Here is a 16585-nt window from a genome sequence, read left to right on the forward strand (position 1 = left end):
TCTAGCACCATAAGATAAGAACTCTCTTAGAAGATTCATGTTAGAAAGAAATGTAGCCCCCGATCTGTAGTGTGTATGTATAACTCCGCTGTAACCTTGAGGTGTGAAATACCCAATTAAAATGTATGTTACTCGTATGTAAGCCTTATCAGGGGAACAGAGAAGCTAAAAATGTATAAAAGGCAATGCCCCGCTGCACTTGAGGCTCAGCCTTTGGATGTGAATCCCCTGAGCGAGTGCCAGCACAAATAAACACTGCTTCCTGGCCTTGGTGTCCCGTCTCTCTCATCTCTCTCTGTAAATTCCTGCCACAAAACCAGTGAGTGAATACTTAAGGGGGTGTGTAAAACCACCCATGGGGTGCAGGGGAAAAATCTGTATCTATTTGTATTTATTTTTCCTTTCTCTATTTTAAGTACAATATTTTATATATAAATTCAGTCACTTTTTGTATTATCATGTAATTTTTGTTAATAATTGGCTAAATGAATTTACAAAACATGGTTTCTAGATTTACTAAACTAGCCCTCACAAATTTCATATTGCGATACTATTAATAATATAAACATAAGCAAACCATAAGAAAATGGTAGAGCAGATGCCTCAGAATGAGAAGTCTGTCAAAAAATTAGAAATTGTTATAAAGATCATTTAAAATATGGATTTCTGTTTATTATAACTAGTGGTGAACTTTGTCTTAAATATATACTGTGCCTTGAAATATTTATCAGTAAGAGGTATAAAGCCATTGTGATTTTCAAGACATTTAAAAATTAAGTGTGTAGAATAGGAACACAAACCTCTGTAATTTGAAAGCAACATTATGCTAAATGAAAGAAACCAGGGCCACCCATTGTATGATTCTATTTATATGAAATGTCCAAGAGGCAAACCCATACAGATAGAAAGTGGATTCATAGGGGCAGGAATAGGGTGAAATGGGGGTAATGGGTACAGAGTTTCTTTTTGGGACGATGAAGTGTTCCAGAATTAGATAGTAGAGGTGGTTGTACAACTCTATGAATATACTAAAACCACTGAGTTGTACACCTAAAAGGAAGAAATGTTTGGTATGTGGATTACATCTCGATAAAGCTGTTATGAAAAAGGCTTATTGTGCTGTTAATAAATAAGATTAAATGAAGAATTATCTAAAAATACTATTTTTTTTACATTTTATTTCATTTTATCTATTTTTTTTTTTTTGAGTTGGAGTCTCACTCTGTCACCCAGACTGGAGTGCAGTGGCTGCTCCTGGCCACTGCAGCCTCGACTTGCTAGGCTTCGGTGATCCTTCCGCCTCAGCCTTCCAAGTAGCTGGAATTACAGGCGCGCACTACCGCGCCTGGCTGATTTTTTGATTTATTGTAGAGATGAGGTCTTGCTGCCCAGGCGTGTCTCGAACCCGCGGGCTCAGGCAATCCACTCACCTCAGCCTCCCAAAGGCGCAGGATTACAAAATGTAAAGATGTGGGATACAATTCAGGGTTAGGTATATAAACATTGATCATGCAGGTACCCCTATTAATGAGGTATGCCCCTCCCTGCCCTAGCAGTTTCCTTCAACTGCCAATCCCCGCCCACCAACAGTTTCCCATTACTGCCAACTGCTTTCTTATAGCATTATAATTGTTCAAGATCCTCTTATGCGTGAGAACATTTGGAACTCTGTTCTTTGTTTCTGTGATAAGTCACTGAGTATGATCGACTCCAAATTCATCCAGGTTGCTGCAAAGTCCATATATTTGTCTTTCTTTATGGCTGCATAATATTCCATTGTGTATATATGTACCACATTTTTTTTTTATCCAGTCCAGCTTCGATGGGCAACATGATTGGTTCCACGTTTTTGCTATTGTGAATAGAGCTGCAATAAACATTTGTGTGCAGGTATCTTCTTTGTAAAATAATTTGAGTTCCTCCAGGTATATTCCCAATAGGGGAACACCGTTTTAATGTAATCTTTTAAAATTCTTATTCTGTGACTCTTTCATAACACTAGAGTAAGGTAGTATTACATGAATTTAAACATACATATTTTGGGTATGTGTGCTTTAATCCCCTACTTCCTCTCCCCTTGTCCTTTTTCTTTTTTTCTAATAGGGATGCCCACTTACAAAAATGTTTAGATATCATTGCTTTAGGGTGCAATTAAGAGATGACATGTTTCGTTTTCCGTTAAGAACAATATTTCAAGAATGCAAGGATAATAAGGCAGGACAGGATACTGTTCTTTTAGACCTACTGTACTTTTAGAATGTACATCAGTCCTCGTGGAAAATCAGAAGACGTTGTATAGTATTGTTCCCGATACATTCTGAGGTCAAAGGAGTTATCCATCCTCTCTATTTGTATCCCAAATGTGTACTTCCCAGGAGAATGAGAATCAAGTTGTGTTGGTTTGTCACCTTCCAATGTGAAGTATTTCTTTTGGGCATTGTTTCATGCCAAGGCAATTTAGAAGGCCTTGCTCATGTTCAGTTAATATATACGATTACTTTTGACTGATGCATTATTCTCTGTTCAAATCAATTGTGACCAAGGCAGCCTGGAGATTTCTTTTGAGACATATGGTAGGGCCCTAGAACCTGATGGACTGTTTTTTCAAAATAGTGTGGAATATATGGAGAACTTTGTGGAGACAACATTATGATATGAAAAAGCATAGGTTTTGTAACCAGATAGACTTTGGCCCAAATTTTTCGCTGTGAGAACATAGATAAAATTACTTTATCTGAGTTTCTGTTTTTTCATAAATAAAGTGGGAGTAAGATACCTACCTTGTAGGTGAGGATTAAATGGGATAAAAACTGTAAAGTATCTGGCACAGAAACTAACACATGAAAGGCATTCAGCAAATGAAGTGCAATGGATTGAGAAAATTGCGCATGTTTGCATTTCTAATTCTTTTATATTTCTTTAAATGTTATGGAAACCATTTAACAATCAGCCACAGCATAGATATTTTTACCTCCCCAGTCCCCATGATCATTGAAGAGTGGTTATATGAGAATCATGTAGCCAGTAAAAGTCTAAAAGACAATATTTTCGTCACTGATGTGTAAATTTATGACAGGTTTATCTGAGCTTCTGAAATGGAAATTGAAAGGCAATTTAGCAAAAATGCACTGGACTGGGAAGAATGAGCTAAATATGCCATTCCTGTTTTTCTGTGAACAAGTATTCTGACTCAGGAGCAATTTACAACTTCTCCCAGGCATCCATGAAAGGCAGAGCCTTAGTTGAATGGTTTTAAAGCTTCCTCTAGTTCCAAAAAAAAAAAAGTATATTTGTATAAATTAGTTACAGGAGTTTTGGAAAATAAAAACTGAGACTTAATGTCAATGGTACTGACTTTCCATGAGAACCAGTGTCATGTTTTTAAGTAGTTTCACTACATACTCTTTATTTGCAAGAGCAATCTAAAAGATTGTAATGGTCATAAATTATTAACATTGATCTACTTTGGTATAATCAGGGAGAGAAAAGAAAAAGTGCTACTGAGAAATTGAACTCTAGCTATGCCACAGTGGTCAAATTTCGATCCTAACATTCTTTTTGGTTATTTGTAGTTGTAAATAAGATAGTTATCAGCTGATTCCTATTCTGGGCTTGGTAGAATTCTGGTTGTTTCAAGTTAACTGGTTCCACCAAGGAGTGTCTGCTATTATGAGCTGGTGGAAAGGCTATCAAAGGATTCTGTTTATTATACATGGTGATGTTAAGACATACTATTTTAGTAAGTCACAAACTAGAATTAGATTAAGAATGTTCCTTTGTAAATTAGGAGTAGTTTGATGTGAAATGAGAAGTTAAAGAGCAATTAACCAAGGATAATTGTAAAATTGTTGTATAGTGTCACAATTTAATGGGTTCATTGTTCTTTAATTTCTTAATTTGCTACACCAATTGTACTGGAAGTGGTACAGTGGGAAACTTAATTATAACAAATTTGCTTATTGGTTGTTTTTGCTTTGGTTTTGGTTTTGGTTTTTGGAGACAGGGTCTCACTCTGTCTCCCAGGCTGGAGTGCAAGCAGCATGGCTATAGCTCACTGTGACCTTGAACTCTTGGGCTTAAGTGATCCTCTCACCTCAACTTCTTGAGTAGCTGGAACTACAGACACACACCACCATGCCTGGCTAATTTTTTACAATTTTTAGAAGTGGAGGTTTCATTATACTGCCCAGGCTGGTTTTGAACTCCTGGCCTCACGTGTACCCCTGTCTCAGGCATTATTGTTTTTTAAATGAATGATTTTTTTTTCTTGTGTTGAACAAGGTATACGCTATTCTTTTTTAGTCCTAAACTTTTCCTTCAAATATATTGAAAGATATACAATAAGCTGTAGCAAATATGTGACATTTTGTTGAATATAACAGTTAATTTATTTATTTATTTATTTATTTATTTATTTATTAGTTAGGGTCTCCCACTGTTGTGTAGGCTAAAGTGCAGTGGCATGATTATGGCTCACTGCATCCTCAAATTCCTAGGCTGGTCTCAAACACCTGTACTGAAGTAATGCTCCCACCTTGGCCTCCTAAAGTGCTAGATTACAGGCATGAGCCACCGTGCCAAGCCATGGTATTTCTTTTAAAATTGAAAACGCACTAGTGAGTGCTACAAGTTGAGTAGTCATTCAACTGATTGTCAAGCAAAATGACAATTTAATATAATAATGTGATATTCTTTCTACAGGTTTTATTGAAAACTACAGCTGGAGACATTGACATAGAGTTGTGGTCAAAAGAAGCTCCTAAAGCTTGCAGAAATTTCATCCAGCTTTGTTTGGAAGGTAATTATATCTCTTGAGTTTTATTCTGCAGGATACATTTTTGTTTATTTAAAAATAAACTACAGTGTGTTTTTTACAACATTGAAGCTGAGCATTAAATAGTGGTTATGAGTGATAGGTGTTGCTGTGAGTAATAGATGTTGAGCTGTGTGTCGGGAAGTAGAGAGAAGAGATAAAAACTTTACCCAAAGTAAAAGTATATTTCTTCTTTTCTTTTCCTTTTTTTTTTTGAGTTGGAGTCTCACTCTGTCGCCCAGACTGGAGTGCAGTGGCCGCTCCCGGCCACTGCAGCCTCACCCTGATGGGCTCCCGCCTCAGCCTTCCGAATAGCTGGAACTACAGGCATGCGCTACCACGCCCGGCTGATTTTTGATTGATTGTAGAGATGAGGTCTCGCCAAGTTGCCCAGGTGGGTCTCGAACCCACGGGCTCAGGCCATCCACTCACCTCAGCCTCCCAAAGCACGGGATTACAGGCTGAGCCACCGAGCCCGGCGTGTATATTTTTTCAACAGAGAAATTTATGTCAACACATAAGACTGGCCAGGCGTGGTAGCTCAAGCCTGTAATCTCAGCATTTTGGGAGATTGAGGTGAGAGGATTACGTGAGCCCACGGGTTCAAGACCAGCCTGGGCAACATGGTGAGACCTTGTCTCTACACTAAATTAAAAAATTAGCCGGGTGTGGTAGTGAGCACCTGTAGTTCTGGCTCCTTGGAAGGCTGAAGTGGAAGGATGGCCGGAACCCGGCAGGTTGATGCTGGGATGGCCACGAGCATGCCACTGCATTCCAGTGGGTGAAAGAGTGAGACTCCAACTCAAAAAAAAAAAAACAACCAACAAGACTTTGATCGTCCTTGGTCCTCTTTGCTATCTTCCACTTCTTTTATTCTCTAAGTACAGGTATTCTGTATTGTCTTCACTCTCGAGTTGTTACTTCCATAGAAGACTATCAAATTTAGAACTTAAATTATTTCTTCTCATCTTGGTACTGATGTAACTAGTGGACTTTTCAACTGGAACCTTCCACTGTCCCCTAGAACTATGCTAGCTTCTTCTCTAGTCTTCCTGACTTTCACGCTTATAGCTGTGATTGCCTCTTGCCACATCATGTTTCTCTCTTTCATCTTTTCCCTCTTGTATGTTCATATGGTATTTGAATCCTTGGGCAGCTTGCTTACTACTTATCCAACTTTATTTCTCATTTTTACTAATCACATGGATTTAATCAAACATTAACTTTATTTCGAGAATTTTCTTTCCGTTTCCACTTTCACATATATCCTCATACAGTTCTCTTTTTGTGGTATGCTTTTTCTTCCCTTCTTTACTATTCAAGTCAACCCATTTTTAAATGTTCAAAATTCTCTTTTCTCTACAAAGTGTTCCATCTAGTAATGTTATTATCAATAGCTCTAGTTGTTTTTAGATTTGAGTCATAAAGTGACTTTTAAAAAATGTTGCAGAATTATGCATCCACTTGAGTATTTTTCCCTTCAGAATATTCTCTTAGGGAACTGAACATTCCTACCATTTTTAGAGCTTCTTGCTGGCTTCTAGAATACATTGCACATGGTTTTGAAAATCTCCAGTGGTGGCAAATCATTGTCCTTCTAAGTTAAACCTGATTTTTAGAGACAGTGTTATTCAAGGTATCAGAAACAGTATTTTGGGTCATAAGCAAGATGTAAGAGAGAATCCAAACTACCAAGTAGTATGGTATATCAAGAGCTCTCTAAATAGGTAGTTAGACAAAAAGAGAATTACCAGGGAAAGATGTAAGGACTAAAAAATACCACCACGCCCACCACCATGACCAAAAAAAAAAAAAAAAAAAAACACCTGCCAAAAAAAAAAGAAAAAGAAAAAAGAGAGAAAGGCCATCTGCAATGACAATTATTAATAATTGTTTTGGCAGGCAGGAAGGAAATAGAATCAGACAGGTAGTTCAGTTAGAGAGGCCTCAAATATCTGTTATAACAAAGCTGAGAAACACAGGAGAGACAGAAAAGACAGACATTTCTGGTAAGAAGTTTTGAAGAATCAAAAGCTCAAATTTTATAGGAGGAAAGTAAAATTATGAAAACATTAGAAAGAATGAATGGTAAATTGCAATCCATGACCAGGTGAATGGAAGAAACAGAAAACATCTGGACACAATGTGGCATGAAGCAAAAGTGAGATTCTTTAGTTGAGCGACGATGAAACTCATTTATTACAACAAATCATTATTTCTCTGTTTATAAAAATGCAAAGAGAAAGAAAAAAGAATAGAAAAGTAATAAGGAAAATAACCAGAGCAATTCTCTTAATTGAATAGATTAGAGATAGAATTATTACTGAAAAACTTGACATGAAGCCTGAGAAGATTGATTTAAACAAAGAACAAAGATACGCCTAATGAGCTGAGTCAAGGCTTTAAAAATATAATTCAAAGAATCACATTTTAATTATTTGTTTCTATGATTTAAAGGAATCTTAATGTTTCTAAATCTTGTAGCACTCATAGTAATATGCTTTTTAAAAAGCATGTTTTCCAAAATCTAAAGGCAAATGATTGAAAACATGAGGAAATGGGAGCACAGCCTCAGACATGGCCCTCAACTAAAAGGTGTCCACGGTAAGGTTTATAACCTTTACAAAACCAAGAGATCCACAATTATTCAGATTTAATCTTGGATTTAAGGTCTTTGCAGTACTGTTAGGTGGAAATTTTAAATGAGTGGACATTTTTTAAAATGTCAACTTCAAGATTAGGAAAGATACAAGGGAAGGAAAGGGAAGCTTGTTAGCTTTGATTATTTCATTAGTTTCTCTAGTGTGAGGAAGGAATAAAATTTTATGTTTGTCTTATAGACAAGAGAGGAACACAGAGAGAAATAGATAAGAAAAATTTTTGAAAGTAAATACTTTATGCAACTGTTAATCTCTTCACCGCTATTTTATTTCAGTTTCGTCCATGCTTTGTTAGTTATCTTTTATCCTTTAATAATAGTTTACTAATTCTTTAGAAGTGACAAACATAAGCATTTATTAATATGTTGCAAGTTAAAAGAAATTTCTTTACAAGCTAAAATATTTATTAAAAAAAAACCAGAGAGACTACAGTATATAGGGCAGACTGACCACAAAAGGAGATTTAGATAAAGTTATTAATGATACTATTTAAAAAATTAAATGCAAAACAAGATTCTAGAAGAAACACATATAACTGACTTAAAGATGCCAATGGAAATTCCTGTATGCACATCAGCTGGAAATATGAGTAGTTGAAATATTTCATAATATCCATACATTGTAACCAGAAATAAAAACTATAATGACATATACCAGAATCATAGCAGTTAAATAAGAGCTTTGTTTCATATTCAAGATACATTTAAATTTATTTTTCAATAGTGGAGAACATTCAGGAGGATATTATAAACATGCATAATGAAATAATAACATTTACTCAATATTTTTGGAGATATGCGTAAAAATTTAGGAAGAAAATTAAATAAACATTGCAAGCAACAATATTGTTATAGTGTGTTATAAGCTATAAAGACAACTATAAGTGCATAGTTCAACAGCAATTATTAACTAATTTTAAGGAACTAGAAATATCAGATATGGAAAATTTGTGGCAATTAGAAATTCTAGCCATGGTGGAATACAAAATTATGGTCTAGAGATTATAGAAAATTCCCACTCATTTATATATAGTATTGTCATAATTTCATGCATCTTACAAAAATATAACTAGGAAAATCTTAAAATGAAAAGCCAACATCATTGAAGGGCTTAATGGGAAATAGGAAAAACAGAATGGGATAAGTTTAAAATTTGAAAACACAAATCCATGTCCCTTTTCCCTAACAGGTAATATATATGTGGGTTTTCTAGATCTTGCCTCCTAAATAGTTCTTGAATCTGTATCTCAAGATGAGCCATAGTTGTGTTTTGACTCTTAGGATAACAGTTGCTTGTATCTTATCCCCCTTCATTTCATCCCTCGATCCCTCTTTCCCTTTTCTTCTTCCCCCTTTCCAATCTTATCTCTTTCTTATCTCTTCTCCACACTGGGTTTTGAGTGTATTTGAAAAAAGCAAATCCGATCTTGTGCTGAAAAAATGTTAGTTGACTGCTTATTATGGATTGAAAGAAATATTTTCATGATATGATATACTCCGGTGTATATTTTATATTCAAATTTGAATATGAATTTGTAGAATTTGAGTGAAAATATTAGTTCTACTTCACATTTTTGTTGAACCTGAACATTTATAGGTTCCTTTTATGTTATCTTATTAAATCTTCAGATCAACATAAAAATCAACTAGTTATTATTATTATTATTATTATTTTGCCTTCTTCCGATTTTATGGACTGGATACAGTTCTTAGATTACAGATTTTTAAAAAATATGGGCCTTGCAAGTGTAATTAATTATGAGGGTGCCTGCAAGCCTCTGTAAATAGGTACTTTATGAATTATGTTCATAATTATATTAGTACAATGTCTGGCCCACAGCAGGTAATTCATAAATATTTTTCATTGAATGAGTTAGGTTATATTCAATTGCAAGTAATAAAAGACTCAACTCAAAATGATTTAAATAATAAAGCCATTTATCATCCTCCATGACAAAAAACCTGGTGTTCTACAGCTCAATGAATTCTTCAGGGAACCATGCTTTTTCAATCTTTCTGCTTTGTAACCTTCAGCATGTGACTGAATCATGACTACACTCAATAAATGGCCCAGTTGCAACCTACTTTTTGCTGCTTGGTTTTTGTTTGTTTTTCAACAATAATAATAATAATAGCTTTTTGTTTATTCAGCACTTCCTTCAGGATTAGGTATATTCTATACATATATTTTCCTATTTTACTTACCTGACTAATGTAAGCACAAAACTAACTTCAGTGATATAAAATAATTTCTTTCCTTCCACATCTGGGATTAAAAAAAAAAAAACGGAATTGAAACTTCTGTAACATAAAAGTACCATTTTAAAGTTTATAATTCAGTTGCATTTAACTGCATTGTACAACCAATACCTCTGTATAGTTCCAAAACATTTTATCACCCCGAGAGAAAACTCTGTACCCATTAACGAGTCACTCCCTATTCTCCCCTTCCCTACCTAATCCCCTGTCAATCATCAATCTGCTTTTCATCTGTATGGATTTACCTATTCTGAATATTCAAATCCGTGGAGTTATTATTGATAATATGTGCCTTTATGTCTGGCTTCTTTCACTTAGCATGTTTTTGGGGTTCATCCATGTTGTAGCATGTGTCAGTATTTCATTCCTTGTTATGACCTAGTAAAAGTCTATCATATGTCTATAGCACATTTTATTTAACTATCCATCCACTGATGAACATTTAAGTTGTTTCCATCCATTGACTTTTGGAAACAACGCTACTATGAACATGTGTTTGAGTACCTGTTTTAATTCTTTTGGCTATTGATATCTAGAAGTAGAATTCCTGGATTATATGATAGTTCTATGTTTAACTTTTTACACCATTTTATAATCCCACCAGGAGTGTGAGAGAGTTACAACTTCACCGTATCCTCATCAACACTTATTTTAAGGTTTTTTGGAGTAAACCATCCTGGTGGGTGTGAAGTGGTATCTCATTGTGATTTTGATTTGCATTTTCCTAATGACCAGTGATGTTGAACATCTTTTCTTATGCATGTTGGCCATTGTTGCTACTTCTTATAAACTCTTGTTCAGCCAAATCCTAATTCCGGCTCCCTGCCAAATCCTTTGCTTATGCTTTGCCTCATTGAGTTGCCATGCTTCTGTCATACTCAAGGCACCTTCTCTTTCCTCTATGAAGTCTCTCTAATATTTCTAGGTTGCAGACAATAAGTACTATTGTACTATAAGTACTGTGATCATGTATCAGCTCTCTTGTATGTTTATGACTTCCAAATTATATTTTTCTCAATTATATATAAATATAAATCATTTCTTTCAATCATTTAATAAATTGAGAGTCTCACTGGACTCAAATATGTATTATGTTGCTTATTATTAATTTTTTTTGGGAAAGCAGGATTTGTTGAGAGGACAGAAAAGCTCCCAGAGTGAGAGGGGACCAGAGAGGGTTGCCCTGACTATTTGTTTTATGTATTGAAGGTGTATTAAGGAGAGTGCATTAATGGTGCTAGACCTAGAATTAATAAGTAATTTTGATGTATTTGGGTTTATGTGTTAGTTAATTAATTTTCTATGGGGAGAAGAGAAAGAAGTAGGAAATCGGGTGTTCATCTCTACCAGGGTTTCTCAACCTCAGCACTGTTGATATTTTGGGCCCATAATTTTTTGTTATGGGGATTGCCCTTTGCATTATGGGATGTTTAGCAGTGTTCCTGCTCCTCACCTGCTTAGATACCAGTATCCTCCATTTGTAATGAACAAAAGTATTTCCAGACTTTGACAAATTCCCCTGGGCACACAATTATTCTTTCCTCCCTCCAGTTGTGAAACTCTGATCTACACCACCAAAACTCTCTAATTTTTATTTTGAAAACTAACCCAGAATTTAAGAGAATTCTAGGAATGAAAACAAAACAACCATGGTTTTTATAGACATATGTGCTGTTTTGAAAAGCAGATATTTTATAAGTAGGGAAGAAAAGATTTTGGTTTGGGAGCCTGTTTGAACATTTTGAAAAATAAATCTTATGACTCTAGTTATATTAACTCTAATAACTGTAGATACACTTAATTTTAGATATTGATAAGTTTTTTATTTTTTAATTTTTTTTCCTCTTTTTAAAATTTTTTTCCAGGTTATTATGACAACACCATTTTTCATAGAGTTGTACCTGGTTTTATAGTCCAGGGGGGAGATCCTACTGGTACAGGGACTGGTGGAGAGTCTATGTACGGAGCCCCATTCAAAGTAAGACTAAATTATTACTATTATTATTATTATTTTCAAATCAGCTTGGATTGCTTAATCAAAAATGACTATATCCCACAAAAGGAAGAAAAAAATGTCACATTAGTCTACAAAATCAGGCAGGTGTCTGTTACATATTTGGGATTATACAGATATAGAATAACACTTACTCTCTCAGGCATTCTTTCTAAGCTGCTTATTGCAAGCTTTAATGCTAGATTAAGTTCAGATGGAGCTAAGGGCAGTAGTAAAAAATGTGATTCAGAAAAAAGACTACATAGCATATTTTCTGGCGTCTGACTGTATCTAGTCTCTGCAACTTTGTAAAATGTGAAAACATTTTTAGAACATTGCATATGCTATCTTATTTAAAACAGTCTATTTAGACACTGCATGGAATCTGTAGTAGTCTGCTCAGGCTGCTGTAACAAAATGCCACTGTCTGGGTAGCTTACACAACAGGAATTTTTTTTAACAGTTCTGGAAGCTGAGAAGTCCAAAATCAGGCTGTCCACCCATTTCGTTCCTGGTGAGGTCTCTTCCTGGCTTCCAGATGACTGCCTTCTCTGAAGTCCTCACAGGGGAAAAGAGACAGAGCTCTGAGGATACCAACCCTATTGGATTAGGGCCCCATCCTCATGAACTCATTTAACGTTTGTCATCTTTATGATTGATGACTTTTATCACCTCCTCACAGGTCCAAATATACTGATATTGTGGGTTAGAGCTTTAGCATATAAATGTGGGGGGAGACACAATTTGTCCATAGCAGAATTTATTCTAAATGTTACATGGTAGATCTCTGCTGCCCAAAATATATGCCACAGTGGAAAATCACAAGGAGAACAGAAGAAAAAAGCAACATAAAAAAGGCTAGAAAAAGGTGTATTAATCAAGAATAGGTCAGTGATTTCTTAACTGCTAACACAGAAGTAAAAAGAAAAAGAGTTAATGTCATAGTTAAGATTTTAGAACAATAGTGTGTTCAAGTAAAAGCTAAAAGTTGTGTTTATTACTTATCTTATTGTATCAGTATCATGTTCTTTGAATGAATAAACATTGATGGCTTTTAAAATATGGGAGGTTTTGAAAACTTTGTTTTAATGGGATAGTGCCTGGAGTTTCCTTTTATCTTTTACTGAGTCACTGTTTGATTCTTGAAAAAAATACTTGAACTATTTCCTTTAATTTCCAGATGATAATAGCCTTAGAAAATGTGAAATGATTATAAAAAAGTCTCAATGTCACTGTTAGACTATTTTATATTTTACCGAGGTGAGACTTCTCGTGATTTAGAGCTTCTGTCTAGTAGGGAGCATTCTTTTATTTGGTGTAATAGAATAGCTCTTTTTAATAATTCCTTTCTAGCTTGAGAGTTTTGCTTTATATCTTGGGGTAATACAGTTATCTCTTTAAGTTTTTCAATTAGATCAGTTTGAATGTAGTATCTGGTGTTATGATCCATTGTGTTCAGATCCCTTGAGAATTGTTTATTAAGGAAAAATAACTTCCTTTGTGAAAAGCACTGATTACATAACATGGCTACAATATAAGTGAATGGATAAAAATAATTCATTATACAACTTCAGGTCTGAATGGAAAGTCTAAAAGGCTAATGTATTTGTTAAGTAGCCCTATCATGGCAAGACAACTACCTTTGAAAGGCTTGTTCCTGTTATTTTGAAAAATGACAAATAGTGCCTTGCCAGTTCAATGAAGATTCTACTTTACTTTAAGGAGCACAATAAAATCACATAACATAATCATAGTTGATTCCTTGAATTAAAAAATAAGGAGAAAACAATTGTTTCATAACAGTGACATTGGATGAGGAGGAGCAATAGTTGAAGACTGCAATGGTTCAAAGGTGGTTTTATTGGAGAAATAATAGAAGATCTTAAAAGCTTAAATGACTAAGGGATGAGAATAGGCATATGACTTTTAGAAATTCATTCCCCTTTGAGTACACTTCCTTTATGTGTAAGTATGCAGCTTTCCACAAAATGGCTATATTTTTGGCTGAGTATATTTAGAAGATACATGCTAGTGAATTTAAATTTAGTAGCATTGAAAGAATAGTAAATTCTTGAGTATCAGTTAAATAAAACTTCACCATTTTATTATTAGAAGTTATATGAGACCTTCTGGTATATAAGACCTTCTGGTCAACTGAATAACTGAACGTGAAAGGTCGTATAATAGTATGGTCACTAAATATTTTTTATGTTTCAGGATGAATTTCACTCACGGTTGCGCTTTAATCGGAGAGGCCTGGTTGCCATGGCAAATGCTGGTTCTCATGATAATGGCAGTCAGTTTTTCTTTACGCTGGGTCGAGCTGATGAACTTAACAATAAGCACACCATCTTTGGAAAGGTTAGTGTCCGATTATCTTTTTTTTTTTTTTTTTTGAGTTGGAGTCTCACTCTGTCGCCCAGACTGGAGTGCAGTGGCCGCTCCCGGCCACTGCAGCCTCGACCTGCTGGGCTCCGACTATCCTTCCGCCTCAGCCTTCCAAGTAGCTGGAACTACTACGGCTACCACGGCAGGCTAATTTTTTTTTTTTTTTGATCTATTATAGAGATGAGTTCTTGCCAAGTTGCCCAGGTGGGTCTCGAACCCAGGGGCTCAGGCAGTCCACTTACCTCAGCCTCCCAAAGCACGAGATTACAGGCTGAGCCACCAAGCCCGGCTAGTGTCCGATTATTTTAATCTTGTGGTTTGATTTTTGGTTTTGTGTTATTCTTTAGGCTTCTCTGGTACGTTTAATCAGCTTATCTAAGAGCAGCTATCATAAAAATTTTTCCTATTATTTTAAAAAATGATGGTATATGTTCCTTTTATAGAGATCTATGAGGAACCACCTGAATTCTTTTTGTGTGTTTCAAATCAGTCATTACTTATGACTTTCATGTTTTCTTTCTTAAAAATCAAACTATTGATATTAGCTACTATGCCACTCAGCCAATATTGTTTTTGCATTTTTTGGAACGACACTTGGGTAATAACATTTAGTAATTCAAAGTTTATTTTCTTAAAGATGAATTTCCTTAAACTTAAAGCAAAAAGTGGGTTGACATTGAAACTTATTATGGGAAATATTACCATGAATAATACTTATTTAACTCTGCTTACACTTAATGTCATATCAGGAATTATCTTTTCTATATAATTTTCCACAATTTTCTTTACAAAGGGATTCTGAAGGTTTTCCTCTTTCACTCTTGTCCCTCCTCATAAATATATTCCCAAACGTTTTAAGTCTTAGGCATATTAGATATCACTAGTGTATCAGCTCCCTCTGCTGGTTCAGTAAGAATGATTTTCCTATATCCTCGACAAAACTGGATTTTGTGATGACAAAAAGGGAAAAACAAAATTAGTACAACTGGAAAACTGGTGGTATTTTAAAACTGTTGAGAAATACTGATTGAAAGAGATCACACGAAAACCATGAAATACAATATTGTTGCTTAATACTTAACAACAGGGGTTAGCAAGTGGGAAATGGCATATTCTTTTGAGCCACTCCAACACAAGTTGTCTGATGTTCATAGATTCTCCCCCCTCATTATTTTTAAAAAACAAGAGGGTAAAATAAAATGAGATTCAAGTTGCCATTATGTACTTTTTATTTTACAATTGATATTATGTAATTTATACATTAGAGACAATGTATAACTTAGTGATTAGAGAGAACGACCTTCACTTTTGGCTCTTTCTTCTTTGAGCTTCAATTTTCTTATCTGTAGAAGGAGGATAAAGATAGTTCTTACTTTTAGGATGTTTGTGAGGATTAAATGAGATAATATCTGCAAGGCATTTACCACATTGTTATTATGTGCTTACTGTATTGTATTCTGAAGTCTATATTTGTTTATACTGTTAGAATGTAGGAAGTTATTTGGCATTATATTTTTATTTTTAATAAAAACTGATATTAAGCATATATTGGAAATCTTCCAGAAAGCTTATTGAGGGATTGAATTTCATCAGTATGTTCCCCCCTCAAGATAAAGTTGCTTTATTTGCATTTTTTAATATATATACTCTTATGTAATAATATGAAATTTTCTTTTAATTATTTTAAATTATTTTTCTTTAATTATTTTAAATTATTTTCTAAATTTCCCTTTTAATTTGAAGGATGAAAGCAATAATGTGAAATTACACTTTATATCTTTATTTGTTAGGTTACAGGGGATACAATATATAACATGCTGCGACTGACAGAAGTAGACATTGATGACGAAGAAAGACCACGTAATCCACACAAAATAAAAAGTTGTGAGGTAGGAACAAGATTATTATGAGGTTTAGTATATAAATTGTCAGTTAAGAGGAATTGCTTGTTATTAATTAGTATTTTTAAACTATTGATTGAAAGCTTTATACAATATTAGCATCACAACTCAAATTTTATTTCTAATTTATTTAAGCACTTTATTTTTTTGTGTATGAGTCAAGGTCTCTGTCATTCAGGCTGATGTGCAGTGGCATGGCTCACCATTTCCTTGAACTCCTGGGCTCAGATGATCTTTCCTTGTTTGCCTCCCAAGTAGCTGGGACTACAGACACACAACACCATGCCTGGCTAATTTTTTTATTTTTGTAGAGATGAGGTGTCACTATGTTGCCTAGGCTGGTCTCGAACTCCTGTGCTCAATCCTCCCTCCTTGGGCTACCAAAGTGTTGGGATTACAGGCGTGAGTGACCATACCAGCCTAGACATAATTTCTGATTAGGAGTTATTTTTTTCAGTTAAAAGTTCTACATTCAAATATGAAACTTTAGCTTATAATACAATGACTGAAAAGCTTTATTCATAATAGAAAGTTAGAGGAATTATGTTTATTTAACCCAGAGAAGTAACTTC

General features: G+C 34.7%; 1 protein-coding gene across 1 annotated transcript in view; it reads left to right on the forward strand.

Moving 5' to 3' along the window:
* The window catches only part of CWC27 (CWC27 spliceosome associated protein homolog), a 252212-nt gene that overhangs the window by 3310 nt on the left and 232317 nt on the right, over positions 1 to 16585 (forward strand). The window contains exons 2-5 of the mRNA XM_008059226.2: positions 4702 to 4798; positions 11597 to 11709; positions 13942 to 14085; positions 15903 to 16001. Coding sequence (XP_008057417.1) covers positions 4702 to 4798; positions 11597 to 11709; positions 13942 to 14085; positions 15903 to 16001 — 453 coding nt within the window. The remainder of the gene's footprint in view (positions 1 to 4701; positions 4799 to 11596; positions 11710 to 13941; positions 14086 to 15902; positions 16002 to 16585) is intronic.

This window comes from Carlito syrichta, unplaced genomic scaffold (genome assembly GCF_000164805.1).
Source record: "Carlito syrichta isolate Samal-C Ts95f unplaced genomic scaffold, Tarsius_syrichta-2.0.1 Scaffold303959, whole genome shotgun sequence".
NCBI lineage: Eukaryota > Metazoa > Chordata > Mammalia > Primates > Tarsiidae > Carlito > Carlito syrichta.